At 37.1% G+C, this 22,265-nt stretch overlaps 1 protein-coding gene across 3 annotated transcripts in view; it reads left to right on the forward strand.

Moving 5' to 3' along the window:
• Positions 1–22,265, forward strand: part of map3k5 (mitogen-activated protein kinase kinase kinase 5) — a 73,918-nt gene that overhangs the window by 24,159 nt on the left and 27,494 nt on the right. For all 3 annotated transcript variants that reach the window (XM_055232280.1, XM_033990540.2, XM_055232279.1), the window contains exons 2-9: positions 1,480–1,619; positions 4,131–4,154; positions 10,232–10,425; positions 11,743–11,911; positions 13,322–13,428; positions 18,009–18,179; positions 20,123–20,235; positions 20,788–20,947. In XM_055232280.1, coding sequence (XP_055088255.1) covers positions 1,497–1,619; positions 4,131–4,154; positions 10,232–10,425; positions 11,743–11,911; positions 13,322–13,428; positions 18,009–18,179; positions 20,123–20,235; positions 20,788–20,947 — 1,061 coding nt within the window. In that variant the 5' untranslated portion in view covers positions 1,480–1,496. The remainder of the gene's footprint in view (positions 1–1,479; positions 1,620–4,130; positions 4,155–10,231; positions 10,426–11,742; positions 11,912–13,321; positions 13,429–18,008; positions 18,180–20,122; positions 20,236–20,787; positions 20,948–22,265) is intronic.

Below are 22,265 nucleotides of genomic sequence, written 5' to 3' on the forward strand. Positions count from 1 at the left end.
AGTAGTTTGCTGACAGGATAAGTCTGGGAACACATGAAACAACATTATTTGTCTCATAAGAGGAGCTCTGCATTTACAATCATTTGTCTTTGTTTGTATGTATGGGTCATTCAGCTCAAGGCTAAGCTACAAATGTACATGTTTATCTGTTAGAGTGGATAGGCCAGAGGAACAGTCTGCTCAACTTTGAAGGATTGTTTCAAGTACTTTTGCTTTTGTCGGTGTTGTTTAAAAAAATCAGTTTAAATGCATATGTACTTATTTAGTAAACATTTAAAAACTAATCTGAAGTTGTATTTTGACAAGCAGGTAAGACCGCCCACTGTAACGTTAAATGATCAGTTTACATTTATGTGCATTATTTTCTTACACCATAATTACTACTTCCATTTTATTGTTACAGGGAAAATGACCTACCTCCCTCTGAGCAATCTTAAACAAACCATGATTGTGTGATACCTTGCATTGTCACATATCTGCACTCAGCACGAGCATTTGTCCATGCAGACTTGACTGACACTTGGCTATAATTACTGTTATTGACCTATTGATCTGCGTCACACAGGTTGACTCCAGGCGGTGACACAGGGATATTGGCTTTGTGCAGTCTTAGTTGAAAAGGGAAATCAATAATTCCTTTAGTGCTGGAAAGATTGTGTCTTAATGTGTACCTTTGAATCAGTGTGTCTTGTCTGGGGATGTACTGGATCAGGTATTGTTTCCAAATATGGGTTCAGCCACTATCCTGGTTGGGCCCTGAAATTGATGTAATGCGACTATTCACTGGTCGTAGTTGCCCCAGAAAGTCTCAGATTGTTTGAAGTTTTATTTATACAAAGCTGTTCTGTAGTTACTTGAGATAAATAACAGCTATATAACATATTTGGATAAGTTTTGGCTTATTTTATTTTAGTTTAAAGGTAATAAATTCTATTTTCAGTCTCTGCTGTGGTATCGGTTGATATTGGGTATCAGCAGATATTTAAAGAGTAAACAAGACAGTAGTTGGTGTTCATTTAAGTGAATAAAAATGTAAATACTGAGCAGCTTCAATCTCAAACACTTGGTGGTTATCGGAATATAGTTACTTTTTTAAGTCAAAAGAATACATTACATTAGATCAATGCATAATAAGTGGTATAACAGACACAATACTTGATCGTAGATATATATATATTTTTTACACTGTATTATCAAGCAACTTATTCTGAAAGTATTCTTTGTATTCAGAATACATTAAACTCATTGCGTATTCTGTTCTGCATTTTCAGAGTATTCCCATCACGCTACATTGCATTCTAAATAGTTTAAATTGAGGTGGTGGTCAGCAGTTTTGAAGTTTGAGCTTAGCGAACCATCCAGTTGGGAACAGTTTAGATATGCTAAGTATTTATTTTCTCCTTCACTCTCCTGTTGTGTTGTGCCATGTTTTATCCCTCCCTGTGTCTCACTCATCCCTCTTTTCTCTTTCCGTTCCAGACATCGCCGTGGTGGAGATGACCGATGCTTTCCGCCAGCCCTCTCTTTTCTATCACCTGGGCGTTCGCGAGAGCTTCAGTATGGCCAACAACATCATCCTGTACTGTGATACCAACTCGGACTCCCTCCAATCCCTCCAGGTAAACTAGGCCATGTTATACAAGCCCAATGCAATCACAAAGGCTCATGTAATAGTAGCGATTAGAGGAGCAGCGGGCAAGGACAAAGCGCACTTTTTTGACAGCTGTAGTTGTTTAGAACATACAGTGAAAGATAATTGAGTTGTGGACAAAGGCAAAACAGAGTTGAATGGAGGAATAAACAGTGATTGTATTTATATAAGAATTAATGACAGTAAAATGGCCTTAATTTACGGCGGTTATGAAAAGTGCAAAGTGCAATTTCAGAATATAATCTGCCGACAAATTTGACAGTGGACGCACAATGGTAAATCGGAATATTGTCGAAAAAATAACTTGTTTTTCCGAACTGAAAAGGAAATTAAAACTTTGTAGCGTTTAAGAAAGCATGTGCAGCATGGTGAGTGGTCGATTGTGAAGGCCCATAATGAATGAATGTGAGGAAAGCCACTTCCACATTATGAAACTCTCTGTACAGTCTAGAAGTAAAATGTTTTGATATTGAAAAATCATCAATATTATAGAAGGTTGGCAGTAAATGTACTTGAGTTTTGTTTTGTTTTTTTAAATTAAATTGAATTGAATGATATTTTAATACTATTCTACTTGTACTTGAGTAGTTTTCAGAAACCATACCTCTACACTACTTGAGCAAACATTTTGGTTACTCTTCCCAATAATAGTCCATCTACGAGTGACAATAGTAGATGGACTTACAATAGTAAATTTTAGCATCTGTGTTTCTTCCTCCTTTTCAGATTTCCTTTGTAGTTTGTCTTTTGAAAATACCAGATTATGTAATGGTTTGTTCTTCCGATTACATTCACCTTAAATTATAAATCACTTGTTATGTTCAGACTGTTACTAATACTATTCCTCTTATGTGAGCTGTAGTTTCCCCAAGAACATTTTACTCTTACTTTATAATTCTACTTGAGTAACATTATTTTGAAGTAACAGTGCTCCTGCTTGAGTACTATGTTTGGCTACTCTACCCACCTCATTATATCAGCCAACATTTAAACTTTGTTTACATGTAATTATAAAACCAATTATGTTAAGATTTACTAACGGTGATTTGACAGGTTTTGCATGGTCAGCATATGCGTGCAGTCTGCAGCTCTTAGCAGACAAGGCGGAGTTCACATCGTTTAAACAGCTCCTATACAGCCACAGCCAGGGGAACACTGCAGTCTTTATTTAGGTTATAGTTTAGGAGTCATAGCACTTTTATGGCGACAGGCATCCTCCGCCAACGACCACACAGTGTACTCAACATAATGTACAGCTCATATAACAGCAGGTGTAGGCAGAACTTTAAACAGTCACATTATTATAGTTTTTTGTACCCATTTTTTTCCTGTAATAAAGTAAAATGTGCTTTGCCCCAGTGCAGATAGATTGTAAAAGTAACTCTTAACGTCAGTATGAGACTACTGTATGCTGTCTTCATCTAGTTATAAAACATGTTTATCCTCCATGAACCAAGAAGTAGCAGTGTTAACATGCTCTTTGTCATTAGCACCGTGACGACAAATCTTTGCTCTGTCCTCTGAAAGTTGTTAAATGCACTTATAAACTTATTGAGGTGAAGAATTACAATGCTAGGAATGTGTTTGAAAAGTGAGGAATAACTAGTGTTTTTCATGTGAATGTGTTTCAATTGTGACACTGCACTTATCTGCCACTATCTCGGACATTTGTTTCTCAGTTGTGGTTCATCAGAGTGAGAGAAGGGACTAAGTACTTTTTTTAAACATGATAACAAACTGAGTTGCCAAAAACATCTACTGTATTCTTGTAATTATGTTCTACAGACCACTTTGTTCTACATTATTTTTTGACTATCAGCATGATAATCAAATTTTCAAAGCTAAGAAAGTGTAATCTTTGCAATATCTGGTGTGTTTTACCAGGTTTCTTTTCTAACATTTTAATGGCTCTGTTGTAAATCATTCATGTAAATATTCAGAACAGGTCAGCAGTATCATACCGTATGTTCTGTTTTTTTAAACTGTGTTATAGAAATTCCAAAGAAGTGAAAAGCACATTATCCCAGGATAACATGTAGAGAATCAGAATCAGTCTTCTGCTGTAACACATAATGCCAGTTCTGTCTCATTAGCTGGACTCATCACAGGGCATGTTTCAAATCAGGCTGCATCTGTCAAGAGCAGATAGTGAACAAGAGGGGCATATGTTCACTGATACATTATGATCAGTATGAGAATAGAAGGCATATTTACTTTTCTTTATGAATATTGTGGCACATTATGAATAGTGTGGTACACTGATGGATACTGTTACAATTATAATACTACATTGTGCAGTATTTGAAGGTACAAATTGCTGTTTGCTTTAAAATGAATATTTCCACAACAGCAAATAAATCACAAAGCTGCAAAATACAGTTACATGCATTTTAAAAAGTAGCCCTCTGGAAATAAAATTTGGTTAATTGCCTACAAAAATGACAGTTTTTGTTTGCTGATTTGTTTTTTCTTCTTTTAGGAGATCATCTTCCAGAAGAACACTGTAAGTTCCCACGGCCTCTGCCTTTCTCACATAGTCACCCATATTCACGCATACACAATCTGCAGCTCAAACTGTCTAACACTTAGTGCCTCCTTTTGCACTGCTAAAACTCATTAGGGCTGTACAACCTTATGTCGGCTTTCACAAGTTTGTTTTTGTGTATAAAAAGATGAGCAGTAGTCTCAAAAGTGATAGGGAGTGCATTGCAGGCACTTTGACGCATGTTTTTGACTTGCAAAAGGTGCAGCATTCAAATAAGCTCTCCTGGGGTGTGTCCCGAATAGGTAATTTTACAGTACACAACCTAAGAGAAGGAACCACATGTACTAGCATACACTGTACTGGTATTTAATCCACTTGAATGATGAAAGTTACAATGAATGAAAGTTATAAAGTTGGCTGATTCATCTTACTATTTTAATGGACATATTAATGTTAAGAATTAGGGTGTGCGCAATAATTACGTAGTTACTAACCCTCAATCATTTTTATAAATATTTGTGAATTAAGTCTTTGTTCATGCTATTAAGCTAATTAAAGTATAGTTATTATGAAGTGCTTATAAAGTAACTTCAAGCAAAATATGTACTCACACACCATATTAATTCCCAAGGACACAACAGTAGTATGTACTGATCTGACCTGGGACTGAACCAGCAATCTTTTAAAAAGAAGGTGACCACCCTATCCCCTCACTGTCACCCCAATTGTATATTGTACTAAATTAAATTACTCAAACATTTGTGCATCATGGTTTCAAATATGTAAAGCTTGTTTTTTCCTGATTGAATATGAATTTGGTGTTAAAAAATATAGTCTTTCTTTGACTGAAATGATAAAAAACTAAACAAACAAAAAAGAAAATGAATACAAGTTGTATTGAAGTGTTGACCAAAATATGATATTATGATAAAATTTTTCACAAGATTTCCCAGGAAATATAAAAGCTTTTAGACCACCATTTTACCTTTTCAAACAGGAAGCTACAAAAAAACTCACAAATAATACCTTTGAGAGTAATACATCATCAAAAGAAATAGATAGCAGACTGAAGTGTTCTTAAAAGCTGTTTTTTATTGAGTGCCTTATTATTTGTATGAGAAAGTTCTGTTCAAGTGACATCATTGCAATCAGCGAAGGTAGCATTACTGAGCCTGTGTGGACATAATGAAACCTGGAGTGATCATAAGAGTTCTTCAGTGGCAGCAGTGTGAGTGAACCGGAGATAGACTTTTACTGCGGACTGAAAAGGCTCCAATAAACCAGAGTCAATTATCACTCTGAAGGCTCGCTCTCTAAGTGAACTCCATCTCTGCTTTTCTATGGCTCAAGTGTAGACGTCACTACTGCATTTTAAATCTGAGTTTCATTTCAGAAAGGTAAAAATGTGCTATCATGTATAATTACATATAGTCATGACAAGCATTACATCGTAATTTTAGCCAGCAAAGAGAAGTAACAATTTGTACGTAAGTAAAAGGACAGATATATTACTAAAAATTAAGTCAAGTACATGTACAAGTACTGTTGTAAAAAGTATAAAGTTGGTGATCGGTGAAAAATACTATTCAAAGTACCAGTTACTAGTTATTTTAAAGCATTTTTACTAGCCATTTTGGATCAGTCTTTTATACAAAACTTGATTACCGTATTTTCCAGATTATAAGTCAATAATAGTTTGGCCGGGGGTGCGACTTATACTCAGATGCGACTTATATGTGAATTTTTAAAATATATAATTTCACATCTTTGTTATTGTCACACTGACAACCGTGCAAGTGCACTCTGTCATACTGGCCTCAATGTATTTAGTATTTAGTTTTATGCTCTAGTGATTTGATTAACTGTTAATATCTTACGTTAACATACCAGACACCTATTCAGTTTGCTAATGCTTCATGTAGTTGAATAAATATACCGGTAAATGTGTTACGCTAGCATGCTGTACTGCAATTCAACCTGTTGTTATTATTATAACTTGTCTTTAAAGATAAAATGTCTGTTCTTGGTCTCGGATTTTGTCAATAAATTTCCTTAAAAAATGCAACATATCAGCATATCATACTTAATTATATATGTTTTTTTCTTCATTATTATGCATTTTTTCGCTGGCTCCAGAAAATACTGACTATAAATTAAATTAATTAAACAGTTTCTCTCATATTCTCAAAACTTTGGCCAATCACAGCAGCCGATGCAGTCTTGTTTTGTGTGTTTGTTGTAAAGAGAGGAGCAGGGATAGCAGAGAGACATTTGTGGTCAGTCATGATTCGTACTTCGTACTAGTGCTGTACTTGTGCTGTACTTAGTAACGCCGATTATTTTTAAATGTAGCTAATTACTCAATATTTAAAAATATACTCAGAGAAAACGACAATTACCTCAATTGCAGTAGCATGAGTGTATGTAATTAGTTACTTTCCACCCAGCAGTAGTAGGCACACCAGCGTATGCAACAGCAAGCTCCCAATCCAGTCACCCGGCTATTGTAATTAAGTCTCACTCAAACCGGATCCAGTATTTTCACTTATTTTCAGTTTCAGTTTCAGGGACAAAATGTTCTCTTCTGGTCAGTGGTTAAATATTTTGCATGACATTGAAGGCTGCACAGCTTATCAACAGCAATGCACTTTGAGAACCATTGCCAAAATAACTGTGTTTGGCTATTACTGAATTATAGGTGGAGTGGACAAGCTTTTAATGACTGAGGTCTGAATTAGATAAGTTCACATTATAGCTTCTCGTTGTAGAGATAGATGCAATGGATGCAATTTGAATCAATGCTATTTGAGACCTTGACAAACATGTTCTGAAATCATTTGAAGAAGCGGCTTGGATGAGCAGCAAAAGGTCAATTGACAGATTTAACTTTTACTATGGATCAGACCTGAACTGAGGGATTACACGGACAGTACACTCTAAACCACAATTATTTGAAATGGTTCAGCCCTATCAGGTGATTACACTCCATACCTTCTCACGTTTAAGCCTTATAACTTGTTACCCGTGTCCCCAGCAGGTGCTAGCATTCTCAGCCTTCCGACACTGCTGCCATTGTGAAACCTAATTACCCCACAACTGCACGAGTCACACATGCTAAAATTAGACGAGTATATGCCCATTGACACCCGGCGCAATCACGTTGGGGCTTGAGCGGCGTGTGCTCGAGAGAGAAGTGATGTCATCTTAGGACGGAGGGAAGTAGTTTGAATCTAGATGCCTTTCATAGCTCTACTGCTGCGCTTAAAGCTTGTACTTCCTTTTTCTGCTCACAGTGACAGTTGAGAGCAATCTGAAAGTGAAAAACATACAAAGGAAGCAGCTGGAGAGATGTTTTTGTAAGCAACACATAAAAATGCTGTTATGGTTCTGGTGCTGCACAGATTGGTCTTGCAGTGTAACTATAAATACATGATGCAGTATTTTTTTTTATTATGGGCTGGGGAAAAATGTGTGAGAAAAAACAACAATAGAGAGATTAGAGCGAATTCACTTAAAGAATTAATGTAAGATAGTTCTTTATTGCAATTCTAGTGTTGCAACACACAGTTCAAAAACAGTAAGAGAATAGAAGTAGAAAACAGAATTAAATCTATCACAACACTTTTCAAGTAGAATAAAAATAAAAGGCTATATGCACTAACTGTTTGCCCCAGCAGTGTTAAGTGTGAGTGGGTGTTTTTTTTTATTACATTGTGAGCACACGGGGACAGAAATCAGGTCCTTCAATATCAGATAAAGGAAAGGGTTAGACAGGTAGTAATTATAGTTAAGGTTAGAATCAGTCTCCAGGAAAAGCGTGGAAACCAAAAATGTGGGTGGCATGAATTCAAAATTAGACTGGCATCTGTGGCTTTGCTGGTAGATCAGATCATTTTCAATGCCAGATTCCTGTTACTCTCACTACTCACTGCTGTTGTGTCTTTGGGCAATACACTTCTCTTATCTTGCCTGTTCAAATGTGTTTTTGTAATTGTGTGATTCTGTCTTTTTACCATAATAGTGTAATCAAAATAATTAAAAAGTGCTATTTTAATAGCCTATTATTTGGCCAGTGCGCAACATACTGCAAGTGCAAAAGCTTTTTTTTTTTTTACTATGGATCTTTTGGATCCTGAATGAAGAGTCAAACGACCTTCAGTGGAAACAAAACAGCAGGGGACAGTTCTTGCACAGGGAGGACACAATCTGCTCAATCTGTGCTAGTAATTAAATACCAGGCATGCCATCTCTCTTAGCATTTCATTTTGAGTTCTTTATTGACCCTCATTTTATCAGATTACTATGCAATAATCCTTCATTGTCTCTTCTAGATTGCAGATTGTAATGTTCCTCTATCTCATTGGACAGTCTGTACAAATAGATGTACATACAAATACATGGAGGTTAAGGCAATATCACAAAACATGAATCACAATTTATCTTTGAATCTAATGCATTCAATATTACTGAAGATAAACAATACAGAATTGCCATATAAAAAAACAAAAAAGTAAACTTTCTTCCCCCAAAAGTTTGAACGTTGCTCTGACCACCATATGCTTTTACTGACAGAGGATTGGATGCAGAGCTCTGAATTAAACCCAATTCACAATTAGAAATTATAATTTCACAACAGAAATGCACAACCTTAGTGGTGGTATAAATCAATGGCATTTTTCATCCAGATGCTACATAAAACATGTGCTTACTTGCGCTGGTGTATTTAATTCTGTCTTGCACATAGTGTGTCTATACAGTAGGATGCATTATGTGTTTCTGCTTCTTTCTGTTTGCTCTGTGTAAACTCTGTGTTTCCCCTTTTCTCACAGTAACAAGCCATAATAGTAGCATTTTGGTTTTCTCATGTAAAACTATTTTAGATTTAGATTTGACCATTGGGGAATTTTTTTTTTTTTCTAATGGATGATCTGGGATCGAGTTGTTCTGAATTTACCTTATACGTTATTGTAAACATGTGATTCAGTTATTGTTTATTATAATTTTTGTTTTTTTCACACCTATAGCACTGTAGCAGGGCACATGTGTTATATGCAGATGGTTCCTCTGCCTGACACATGCAGGCTGTTGTCTATAAAAATCACAGGTTTGTAGAGACCCCAAGTTGTGCACCATTTTATTGGAGTACAAAAAGAACCAGCACATATTTCAATCTATTTTAAAAGTAAAAGAACTCTTTCTCATAACATTTACTAAAAGAACTCATTTGCAGCTTTGCCTTTGGATGATGAAATCCAAACGATACACCCACATTTGTGTTAGCCTCTCTCCTGTAAGCCCACTCAAAACAGATCCCTTAAATGCATGAACCATTGAGAGGGCTTAGTGACAAGTTGAACATTATACATATAAAACTAAATGCTATTGAATAGATCAATATAAACCTCTACCCATTTTTAGTTATCAATTAAACCAACTCTTATTTGTAGAAGTTGTCATCGTCATAAGTTCACAAGAGGTACTGGGTCATAAGAGGCATCAGCTGCTCTGAATTATTTTGTGAAGTGGCTGAAAGTGTTAAAGCCAAAAAGACTTATGTTGCTTCCTTTACAAATCTTAGTTTAACAACTTGAAAAACACACATTCATAGTATGAGCTGTAAATTTGCCTGGCGATGTCATTTGCGTTTGCATGAATATGTTAATGCCATACTGTGGAACATTACACATGAGTTGGTTGCAGACTCTTCACCAGAAAAGAATAATTTTAAATTATTTTATTTATTTTATTATTAAATTTTTTAATTAAAAGTTCAAGGTGTACTATGTAACTTTTCTGGAGGCTTGCCTTCATGGTGATATTAATGCTTTGCGTGGAATGTCCAACAGTATGGCATTAAACAAAAGCAGATGACTGCATCAGGCCATGTTACAGGTGAGATCTGTGGAGAGGTACACTCTTTTAAGGTATTTTTGAGCAATAAAAAACTGTAATTGATTAAATACATGATAGATGAGTTTAAAGCTCTAATGTGGAACATTCCAGACAAAGAATTATCTTCTGCACACAACCCCTGATGTATGGACTCTAATGTAACAATGATTAATGTACTGTTTTTTGTTGTTTTTTTTCTGCAGACATGCTCAGCCAACTACACGTTCATTCCATACATGGTGACTCCTCACAATAAGGTGTATTGTTGTGAGAGCAGTCTGATGAAAGGGCTGACGGAGCTCATGCAGCCCAGCTTTGAGATGCTCTTAGGCCCCATCTGTATGCCTCTGCTGGACCGCTTCATCCAGCTGCTTAAGGAATCCCAGGCCAATTCATGGTAAGGCCGCAGGCACTGGCCTACAGAAATACACTTGTCACAAAACGTTTCAGATACGATGCACTGCAATATTGCAATAAATGATGCAGGTTTTGTTCACATCAAGTCATAACTTTTAGATGTAAGAGGGCAGGGCAGACTTCTGTGGTGCCAGTGGAGATGTTTTGGACAGGTTTAATGTTCAGTTCTAAGCATCTATCAGACTTATTGACATGATACAAAAAATGACAAAAACTTAACTGCTTACAGTAATAATTTAAGTGAAAATATTTTGTAATATCAGGAAGGTCAGAGGGACCGGAACGTTGCACTAATAAAAGTGAACCGAGAGTGAGGCAGTGTGCGGGAGTCTTCTTAAAACCTTTCAGTTAAGTGCCCTCCAACGCACCTGTCGCCCAGTCAGGTGTGCAGAGTCTACACAGAAAAAAATTACAACATCAGGTTTACCACTTTTCCATATTTATTTCAGTGTCTGTCTGAAATTTGCAGATGTCACACAACTGTAGAAATTTGGCCCCTACCTTCCCTCACAAATTTGGACAAATTGAGAAATTTGGACAAAAAAGATTTTCTGTAATTCTGTAATTAGTCAAAAAAAAAAAGAGAAGGCAAAATGTTTGGATTTTATTTTGACCTGCTCTAGTTGCTATAAATCTAATCAATAATTGTGTTCAGTTGTCAGATGTGGCAGAACCTCACTTTGATTTATTGCACTTTTCTTCCGTTTCCTCCTGGTTCATTATCTTTATATGATGCATGTTGAACTTTGACCCTGCGTGGAGATAATCCCTATTTGGACATAAACAAACATTTGGGCTGCCTGTGAAGCTGAGGTGGTGCACTGTGCCAAGCTCCAGCTCCGCTCCAGGAATAGTGACTCAGGCGTTTACATGCACCCAGCAACGTGAGTCGCTCAATGTACAAACACAGCTACTGTATCACAGCTCTGTATTTCAAATGTGAATACAGCTTACAGTAGTGAAATGAATGTATGAGGAACTTTAGTTTTATTCACCAGATGTCCTTTCACGTTACATTCGGAAATAGGCACAAACAATAATATGATAAAAATAGCCACTGTATGATAATCATTTAAAACTGATATGCAACAATAACCAATGTATTTGTAGTCTATGTTAATAATTGTACACCAAAATATGATTGACTTTTAAGGTTATACAGCAGAAGAAAGCTGTTCACCTAAACTATGTAATCACTTTGTGAATGAAAGTGAATATATGTTTTCGTTCAGTTGTGAACACATTTGGGCATTATGATATTATGATTTAATTGTGCTGTTCGTGTTTTTGTAAACAGCCAGTATTTCCGTGAGACCATCCTAAGTGACATCCGAAAGGCGCGGGAGCTGTACACGGGGACAGAGCTGGCCTCGGAGCTGAGCCGGATACAGCAGAGACTGGACAATGTGGAGTGCCTTTCTGATGACATAGTGATCAACCTGCTGCTCACCTACAGGGACATACAGGTAAGTTATTTGCAATGCATATATAGAGTTTTTGTACTACTATGACTAGAACACCTGGTTAATTCAGGGATAAGTTCCACAGTATGGCATTAAACTTGCAGTTATTCAATTACAGATATTTTTTTGCTCAAAAATACCTTGAAAATCATACGTTTTTACTGAGAGCTGCTGTGTCTATGGAGACAGATAGTTTTGATGCCACACTGTGGAACATTTCAGGGAATGCTATAACATCTACATGGATCCATATTAATGGTTTCTTTAGGGAGCTAGACTCCCTGCTGCACTATGCAGCCGGGTGAACTCATTTTCTGTAGCTATGTCAATTCATTACAAATTACTATAATTACATTTTTAAGCAGCTGTATTGCTCCATGTATATCAGGCCAATGTTTATGTCTGTGCTCCTCCACGTCCACATCAATACAAGCATTAGTTTGGGTTATCTGGATGGGTTTCTTCAGGTAATCTGAAACTGTATTCTTCACTATGATCGCCTCCTGCTCCTGACAGATTGCTTCAGCAGCACTGAAAGGAGGATCAAATACAGAGAACACATTTTCCTTACAGAGCCAGTATACTATAAAGTAAAGTTAATGTTCACATGACCTCTACTTTTTACATGACTTTGTCAAAGAGGATTAATGTATATTCTATAACTTCATGAAGTCATATCAAGGCCACTACTTCACTCCACTTCTTGCGTGCATCATCATTCTTGTTAGAGTCACTTTTGCTCATTTTAGGGCCACTGCAGACCTCCTATGGACCGCTCAGGGCTGGTCATTTGGTGTCCATGTTCCAAAACATCCTCCCTTTACCCTCCGCTGTTCCCCTCTCCTGTGGCACTCCCCTCTCGCCATGGGCTGCCCCATTAATCTTTCATGGGAAGTCCAAGCATGGAAGACACCCTGCATTATTCAACACTGTTTGGGTACAGCAGTGACAGTGGTATGGAGGAAGAAGGAAGTATAACAGTTGGTTAAATAATTCATTAAGTGGGTTGAGCGCAGAGTCAAACGTGAAGAAAGAAATATATTACTAGTCCAAAATTCTATAGAGCATGATTACTTGTGGAAAAGAATATAAAGTACTTTTAACTCATTTCAATTTGGTGCTACTGCTAATACTGATACCAATTCTGCTACCACTACTACTACCATTACTACCACATATCACTGCATACTACACATAAAAATCTGGATTCAGAATTATCACTAGTGCTATTACTGCTGCTAATACTACTGCTGCTTTTCAAAGTCAAAAGTCAATTTTATTTAAGTTTTGGGATCAGATATGTAAATAAATGGTTCCAATAAATTTGATATTTATGGCATAATGGTTTTACCAGAGTGACCACAGTGAAAGTGCAGCCCAAGCTCTCTCTCATTATCCCTTGTCATTGTCCAGGATTATGAGTCTGTTGTGAAACTGGTGGAGACACTGGAGAAGCTGCCGACCTTTGACCCCATGGTCCATCCACATGTCAAGTTCCACTACGCCTTTGCACTCAACCGGTGAGTCAACACAGCCATTTTCAAGATTTTATTATGTACTACACTACAACTGTTACCCTATATAAATCCTTCCAAAATAGCAGTTATTTTTTCTCAAATTATTAACAAAAAAGTATTGGAATTACACAAAAATAATTATATTTTGTGTAAAGAATTGCATTTAAATGTGTTACAGTTACCAAATTTACATGAGCATTTAGTTGTTTTAGTAGGAACAGGAAATCATTTAAGCAGAACTTTTCAATAAGACTTTCCAGGTAATGGCATTTGGGATTAAAGATCAGGCTGGAAAGGTACATCTGTTTTGGATAATTTTAAAAAATGATAATAAATCACGAGAGAACTGTAATGATTTGTGCTGGGTACACAAATTACATCAGATGAGCCAACATTAAAGGAGTGCTTTGTTTTATATGTAGCATAATTATTACACAGTACTTTTACTGAACTTTTGTCAGCATATTGCGCACAAGAGATCTGATTGATGTTGAGGATTCATGTAGTCACTAGATGTTAATGATGCTGAAGAAAGTCAGATGGAGGCAGATGATTGACTGACTGTGGGATCCTAATTGAAAAGTTTCCTATAAAACGTCTTGCTAAATTGAATTGTGTCATTTCTGAGGCTGACTCACGGCCTCATGGATCATCAGTATTCAGTACAAACACTTGATTGATTTGAAGTGGACTCAGCAGGCCTGGAGTGGACCACAAATTAGATGGAAGCCTCTTTTGTAATACTAGCCAGATATTTGTTATCCTCCTTTTTAATGGAATTGGTATGACGTTATGTTTATTTGATCAATGAGAAGTTGCATTGATAATTTAGCAATGTTTAATTACAAAGAATAATTTTAAGTTGAGTGTTGTTGTTTTTTTTCTTTGGTTTACTTTGGTTTAGGTGAAGTGTCTTGCCCAGGGACACAATATCAGAATATGCTCAAGCAAAGTTTGAAAATCTATCTACACAAATTATGAAAAGTCATCAAATGTGAATAGCTAATATTTTGATAATGACTTTGGCTTAGTTCATATATTCTCCTCTTTTCCATAGGTTCTGTTCACTTTCTAAAATTCCTAGAAGTCCTTCAAATGGAGTATAGGAGCCTATCCATTGGTTTCAAAGTGATCAAAAATTAAGACCATTGCCATAGCGATTAACAACTGAAAACTAAATATTGTATCTTTTTAATGGGGAAAAGTCCCCAAAATGTCATGCTGAAACCCATGAATATAACTCTAGAGGAGAGTCCCTATTTTCTATTTTTGAAAAGAATATCTAAGCTTATCACCCACAAATGTTGAACCTTGTCATTATGTGTTAAGAATTGTCTCTCTATAAACTGATACAATCATGTCTTTAGAGCTTAATAATGGCACCACTTTCTGAAGCTATTGTGAAACAATGATGTTTTTGTTGTTTACTTTTGCTAACAAAGACGGCATTGAACTTTGTGCCTAATTTTTGGTTCATGCGGTATACTAATAGGGAGATATTAACCATGAACCAAAGGTTGAACTACAGAATTCCTACCTGCTCTCCAGCTCATTACTAAGTTATAGAGACTTGTAAAATTTTGGTATGTCACATGAATCCAACCTGAACCAGTTAATGTATGAACCACAGATTTAATCTTTTTGAGTAGGCTATTTGAACACTTTCCAGATCAGAATGCCTAAGCTTGCACCACCAATGTTTGCTGTTAGCCTGTGAGTGCCGTAATGGCAGGTACAGGAGCGAACCAAGGAATGCAGACTCGGGGCAATTTTACAGTGTTTATTAACAGTTTGTGGAATAATAAGAGTCAATAGTTCATTAAACACACGGGAGGCAAACCAGGTGTGCGGAGTGGTGAGCAGGAATGGGGAAAACCAGGACCAGATGAGGACAGGATCGGGCACGGGAACAGAGCAAGCCAAGCGGGGGTAGTCCAGAGCAGACACGGAGACAGTCAGGGCCGGAGCAAGACAAGAGAGGAGACGAGACCAGGGAGGGCCGGGCAGGAGTAATTCAGAGAGCGAGAGCCAGGGCAGGAGACGGGAAGCAGGCCGGAGACCAAGACAGGACAGGAGGGGAAGACAAGGGGTGGACTATACCGGAGATGGAGCGCAGGGTCAGGAGCAGGAGTGAGCGTGGGAGCAGGAATCTGGGAAACAGCAAAATCTGGTAAGACAAGAGTAGGCAGGTAACAGGATACAAACTTGAGCTGGAACAGTCACATTTACATGCGGACAGTCTGGCTCTGAGTGCCTTCTGTCGAGCCCTTATATACTCGACAGCAGGTGGTGATGATCGCGCTAATGCGCTCCAGGTGCGCACGGGAGGAGTAGGAACTCCGCCCAGCTCCGGATTCAGACAGGTAGGGGAGGGGGAGAGCACACAGGGAGACAGAAAATGCAGGCATCATGACAGTGAGTGATGCATCCATCCAACTCCCCAACGACCACCAGTCTAACAGAGAGCTAGAATCAGGTCTCTCTCATCTCCAATTGGACCGTCTCCATGGTAATAGCTGTCAGCTCATATGTTTTATTCAACCTTGGCATGCTGCACAGATCCTAGCCCAAGCGTTATGTTTACCACCATTTTTTCATCTTCTTTTACTTGTTATCGGAGCTGTGACACACTGTGCTAGTGTGAGACTTTGCAAAATAACGCCAGTGATATGACTTGTTAGAGAGAGAAGAAAAAATGCTCACTGAAATATTGTCAAGATGGAAGTAATTAAATTAATCAAATAAATAATAAACAACTTTACTTCACAAAACTGTAATCACAACAAATAGTTAAATATTATTACATTTTTAAATAAATTCTAGCTTTTCAGGTCAATACTTTCAGATGGCAACCTATGAAATCTTTTCTACCAGTTTGGAAGAATAATTTGGTTATAGCTAAATTCTAAGAAACATTACCTGCAATGAAAATGTGTCAAATATCAAGACATTAATGTATTGTTTAAAAGGGGGAAAATGATCTTGTTGGAAGTAACTGATTTTAAAGATTAGTTGAAGTCTGCATTGTGTCCTGTAAATGTGTATGATTGACACATGTGTACAAGTAAAATCACATGGTATTACGTCAAAGTGAAAACATGTACAATATTACAAAAGACAAGCACACTTTGTTCACAGTTGTTCTGACAGATCTGGGAGAGTCGAGTGTACATATGAGCTGATATTAATTAATACTCTACGGGAAGACAACACGTTAACCAGAAGAGAAACTTGCCTAATTGACATTTATGAACCTTACATAACAAGTTTGCAGAAAATGGTGCTTCTTAGGAACTGTTATATAATATAGTTGTGGATCTGCTTTTTTCATGTAGTGCTTTATGCAAAATTTCAACATTCAGCTCAGGGCATTTTCAAACCGACTGGCTTCACGTTACATTTCAATGAATGTCATTATAAATGCTTAAGTACAGCAACTCATTACTAGTAATTTACATCAACTAAAATTCTGAAATATTCCAAAAAGTTGCATTATCTGAGCATAACTGTGAGATTAATTGTAATTGAATTAAAAATCGCAGTTTGAATGGTCGTAATTGGCAAATAGCTAAGACTTCAATTATTCATCATGTAAATCATCAAAAAAGCCTGCTAACTGGAGGTTTGGAGGTTAGGATTGATTGTGACAATATTACAAATATAAATAATTAAAGAAAATATATCATTAAATAATTAAAATAGGAAATAGACAATCACAGCTAATCTTGTAATGTAAACCTCTACAAATGTTCTGAAAGTTATGGGATTCTTGGATTAGTGGAGCAGTTCATATTTCAGACTGTTCTCGCTTCTGGACATGTCCGAACAAACCCAATTAGATATTTTGCCAAAATCATTCAGCCCTAGTAACTGCCATACATTGCTACGTCACTTTATCTGCAAGGGGGTGTTTGTTGGTTAACTTGGATTGGCTATATTCCAAACACCAGTTTACGTGTTTTGTTTTGTTGGGGGTTTTTTGGGTTTTTTTTGTCTTTTCAATTACAGCCTGTTGCTAATTTCTTCATTGCTTTGTTATGACAAACATTAAAACCTGAATGTGTTGTGGTAGCAGCAGGAGCCTCCGAGTCTTATACTGGCAATTTGCCTAATGGCCCCAATAACCTGATTATTAAAGAAAGGCTGCTATTGCATCATGGATCACTGTAAAACAATAATTACCGTGTTGAATCCAGTCATTTTTTACTATCCTGTTTTATCTTTTTGATCTGGACTCAAAGGCTGAAGATTATGATAATGAATGGAATGAGTATTTACTGTTGTATTACATGATCCTTCCTAATTGCGAGATAGGGACACCTTAGTTGTTTGTGCTGGAAGAGTGTTTATTGTTCATGCTAGCTTTCAAGTAATGTTGTATGGATTAGTAGATGCATATGGCAGCAAACTCAGTGTTTCAAAGCTTGTAAGTGGCAATATATGCTGTCATTGTGTCCTTGGTAGACCCATTCCTTAAAATGGAACATTGGAAGATAGAACTACTGTATGCCATTTGCTCCATAGACTGATAAGACTAAAGAATACGTTTTGGTGATGATATTCCTAACCCTGTGTGAATGCAGGAGGAACCTTCCAGGAGACAGACAGAAGGCCCTGGACATCATGCTGCCCCTGGTGGAGGGTGAGGAGCAGGTTGCCTCAGACATCTACTGCCTGGTGGGACGCATCTACAAGGACAAGTTCCTGGAGTCTCATTTTACAGACACAGAGAGCCGAGACAGCAGTTCACACTGGTAAATATACACATGCGTGAAAAGAGCTGTGCAACACATTACAATGCTTTTTTTTCAATTAGAGGTAACCCAGTTTTGTATTTAAGAGTTAGTTGGTAACACTTTATAAGCCTTAATAAAGCATGAACAAAGAATGAATTCATAATGAACAAATAGTTTACTGATACGCAAATACCCAACCCTCCTAACCATAGATAAGTAGTGACTAAGCCTGAATCATTCTAAATAGACAATTTGTTATCTATGAATCAAGTCTTTGTTATTGTTCAACCAAAAAATTGAAGAGTGGGGAGAGACATTCTGCAAATTGCCTCTACCTGGCATATGTGCTGTGGCCTAAACCAGTCAAATCTTTGAGAAAATCTGTTACATTGATTAGTCATGGCATTCCAGTTTTCAATAGTGTGTAGCCATGTTTTCAGAGCAAACAGTTGGCTTGTCCAGTGTGACTCAAATAATGTTAGGTGAAAAGTTTTAAAGGGCAACAAGTGTGATGGATGAGTGTGGCCTGACTCACAGTACTCATATTAATAAACTATAAAGTATGACTGCTATGTGTCACTTAGGCTATAGACATGGAGAGTACAGGGCATTGCATGAGACGACCAAAAGTGGATTATTGGTTCTCACACCTTTCATAATTTAGCATGCAGTCATTCCATTTGGCCATGATAAATGATGGGTGAGAAGAGTGAGCAGTTGTAAAGCAAAATATAAACAGATAGTAATATAAAAAAATGATCCAAAATACTCAATGTTCTTCAGTGGACTGGACATACTTTTCACTCTGCAACTTCATGACTCCTTACACAATATTTGGTTAAACATTAAGAACATAAATTGATATTGTTAAATTGACAAGAGACACTTTTGTCCAGAGGGCTGTTACAAAGCTCAAACTGCACTGACACAGGATCTGCTGACCTTATCTAACCAATTTTCCTGTTATGCTGCACTGAGACCTTTGTCGAATTATACCATTTATTCTTGTATTATAACTGCTATTACCTGATTAAATCGAATGATTGATTGGTCGATAGAGTCATACAGAATGATTGCGTTTGAGACAATAGAATTCTTGTGATACACTGTTAATATAGGACATTTTCATTGCAAGGTCCAAAACTACTGCTAAATTACTCAAGATTTTTTAAGTGTATCTCGCAAAGTACTTTAAAATGTACCTAAGAAAAAGTATTTGTTTACGATGCGCCTCTACAGCCTCATTTAGGTTCTATGTACTTGTTGTTTATAGTCCTTGGAGGCAGGGAGATGGAAGCAACAAAGCAATCATAATAATGCTGAAGTGTGATTTCAATCTTGTGGAAATTGTTTTTTTGAGATTTCATGATTGTGTAGTTGGATGGAATATGCTGCTTGTATAATCGTATTCCATCTGGTTGAGAATTTCACGTCCAACAGCAGGGCTAATAAGGCTTACACCCTCTCCTCGGGCACAACAGATTGCTCATTAAATAAATTTAATTTCTACTTTTGTGATGGGCCCTTGGTTGCAGCTTGTTATTCTGAGACCCCAACTCATTATGGTTGATTGTTTTTGTTAGCTTAAAGTACTACTGGCTGGGGACCCTCCAAAACTAACTGTTAGATTTTAGATTTTAAGTTCAGTACTACTCAAGTTTGTTTTAACCTTAAATTGTGTAACTTGTGTAAGACTATAATACTGCTCTTGTTGTTCTTCTCTTCTTTCTCTTACACCACTACTACTACTACTACTACTACTACAACTTCTACTTCTGTTACTACTTCTGCTACTGTAATGTACCCACTGGAGTTATTTACACATAGTAAGATTGGCAGAAAGTACATAAAAGGTTTGGAGTTAATTCCTAACTGCGTGTTTGTGTGAGTATCTGCTGAAAATGTGATAAACGATATAAGGGGTAAAGAATGATTTATTTACTTGATTTATATGTTTTCAGGTTCAAAAAGGGGTTTGAATCTGAGCCAACACTACACTCTGGTATCAACTATGCTGTTTTGCTCCTGGCGGCGGGACACCAGTTTGATACATCTTTTGAACTTCGGAAAGTGGGTGAGTGGAGTAAACCATGGCTTATATAATAAAAAATAACTTTAGCAAGATCATATACTTATAAAAACTAAAGTAATTCATAGATGTGCATGTAACTCCAAGCCAGCAGTAAATAAAGTATAAACATTTGAAAGTGTCTGCTGTGATCTTTGCTGCATGTTAATTGGGTATCAGGAAACAGCTGGATCTTGTGTGACACATAAGAAAGTTACTATATTAAGACTGAATGCAGCTCTAAGATAAGGCATACATCTGTCTTAGATGCCACCAAAATGTACCTGCTCTTCAGTACCACTGTGCCGGCTGTGTTTTCCTCTGAAATCCAAGCCCCAGTGGAGCTTGGATTTCCAGCTCACCTTTGTTCCTGTGAACCCCATCTTTCCCTGCACCTCACTTTGTCATTTACACAAGAGCAGATATTTAAACCATTTCTATCAACATTGGGGAGGGGGGAGATACAAAGAGGTGAAGAAGAAAAGGACAACTATAACTGCAACGTACCCACATTACCACATATTTTAGCTCGGGTTATGATGTTGTGTTGTATTGCAGGCGTGAAGCTGAGCAGTCTGCTGGGGAAAAAGGGCAGCCTGGATAAGCTGCAGAGCTACTGGGATGTGGGCTTCTTCCTGGGGGCCAGTATTTTGGCCTGTGACAACACCCGGGTCATCCAGGCATCGGAGAAACTCTTCAAACTCAAAGCGCCAATCTGGTGAGGAGGCTAATGGCAAATAGCTTCAGTAAAATGTGCTAAAAGTGCTCTAAATAAATGTATATTTGAGTTGAATGAATTACTTAGTGTAAGTAAAATGTATTGTTAAAGTTGCATTGTGGAGAGTTTGCCTGCTCGTCTCCATGGAGTTGGTGTTACTTTGCCTAGAATACTCCACAGTATGTTATTTAACTGCTCTGTCTTCATGGAGAAGACCAGTGACGCCACCAGGCCAAGTTGGTCGAGTCTGTGAAGAGCCTGTTCACAGTAAAAAATGGCAATAAAAACAACTTAATTAAGTAAATGAAAGATTGGATACAAGCAGCTAGTGGATCTCTCCACCAGAGAAGTTTCATAGTTTAGCTTGAATTGTAAATTTAAGATGCACTATTTTGGCATCCATAAAAATGCTAATCTACTTTTTAACATTTGCATTCAATAAAAAAGTAAAATTTGCCCAATGTCCATATATTTGTATTCCGTTCTGGTGAATATTCACAGTGCGAAGGGAAAATTACATCATTAGCCAATCAAGTAGGAGGAATTTTTGACACTAAGTTACAGCCATAATCATGACAGACATGTCAAACTGAGCAATGCCTCAATTCATTTTCCAAATTTTCCTGCCAGGTTTAGTTATTTTCAACTTGACTGCCCCCATTTGTTTTAGTTAATGACATTGAAAGACTGCGCTGGTGCAACAGCTTGTACAGTTCATGGTGCATCTGTGCCCCAGCTGTTCATTACGGTTACTACAGCTGTGAAAACCAAATTAAAGTCACTCTGACAAACTGAGCCATGCAAGGAAACACAATCCTACAATATTGTTTGTTTGCATAATGTCCTTTGATTTGTGTTCAGGGGATTTATAATCCAACAGAACACACATGCTAATTATTAAATTAACTGTCCTGCATTTACTCAAATCTAAAACTGTCCAGCCTACATGTTCCTTACATGATTTCTTTTTCATGTCTCAGTACAGATATATGGTAGAAGCAGCTCTTGAGATCTGCAGCGTACTGTCTGCATCTGATTATAAAGCACATTATAGTCAGAGAATCAGGAAATGCACAGTTAGCATGCTAGTTGTTGGTAGCAGTACCACTGAAAGTTGTGAAAAGCACTTATAAATATGTTTTAAATAATTTGGATGTTTGAAATGCATAAGGGTAACTTTTAAATGAACTGGTTCCATTTTTGAAACAGTAAAAATCAGTTATAGCACCACTAGCACCTCTATTGGTAAATAAGTAAATAAGCCTACACTTAGTATTGTAGTAAACAATATACTGCATTAAAAAAAAAAGAATCACTA

Source organism: Periophthalmus magnuspinnatus, chromosome 24, assembly GCF_009829125.3.
Source record: "Periophthalmus magnuspinnatus isolate fPerMag1 chromosome 24, fPerMag1.2.pri, whole genome shotgun sequence".
NCBI lineage: Eukaryota > Metazoa > Chordata > Actinopteri > Gobiiformes > Gobiidae > Periophthalmus > Periophthalmus magnuspinnatus.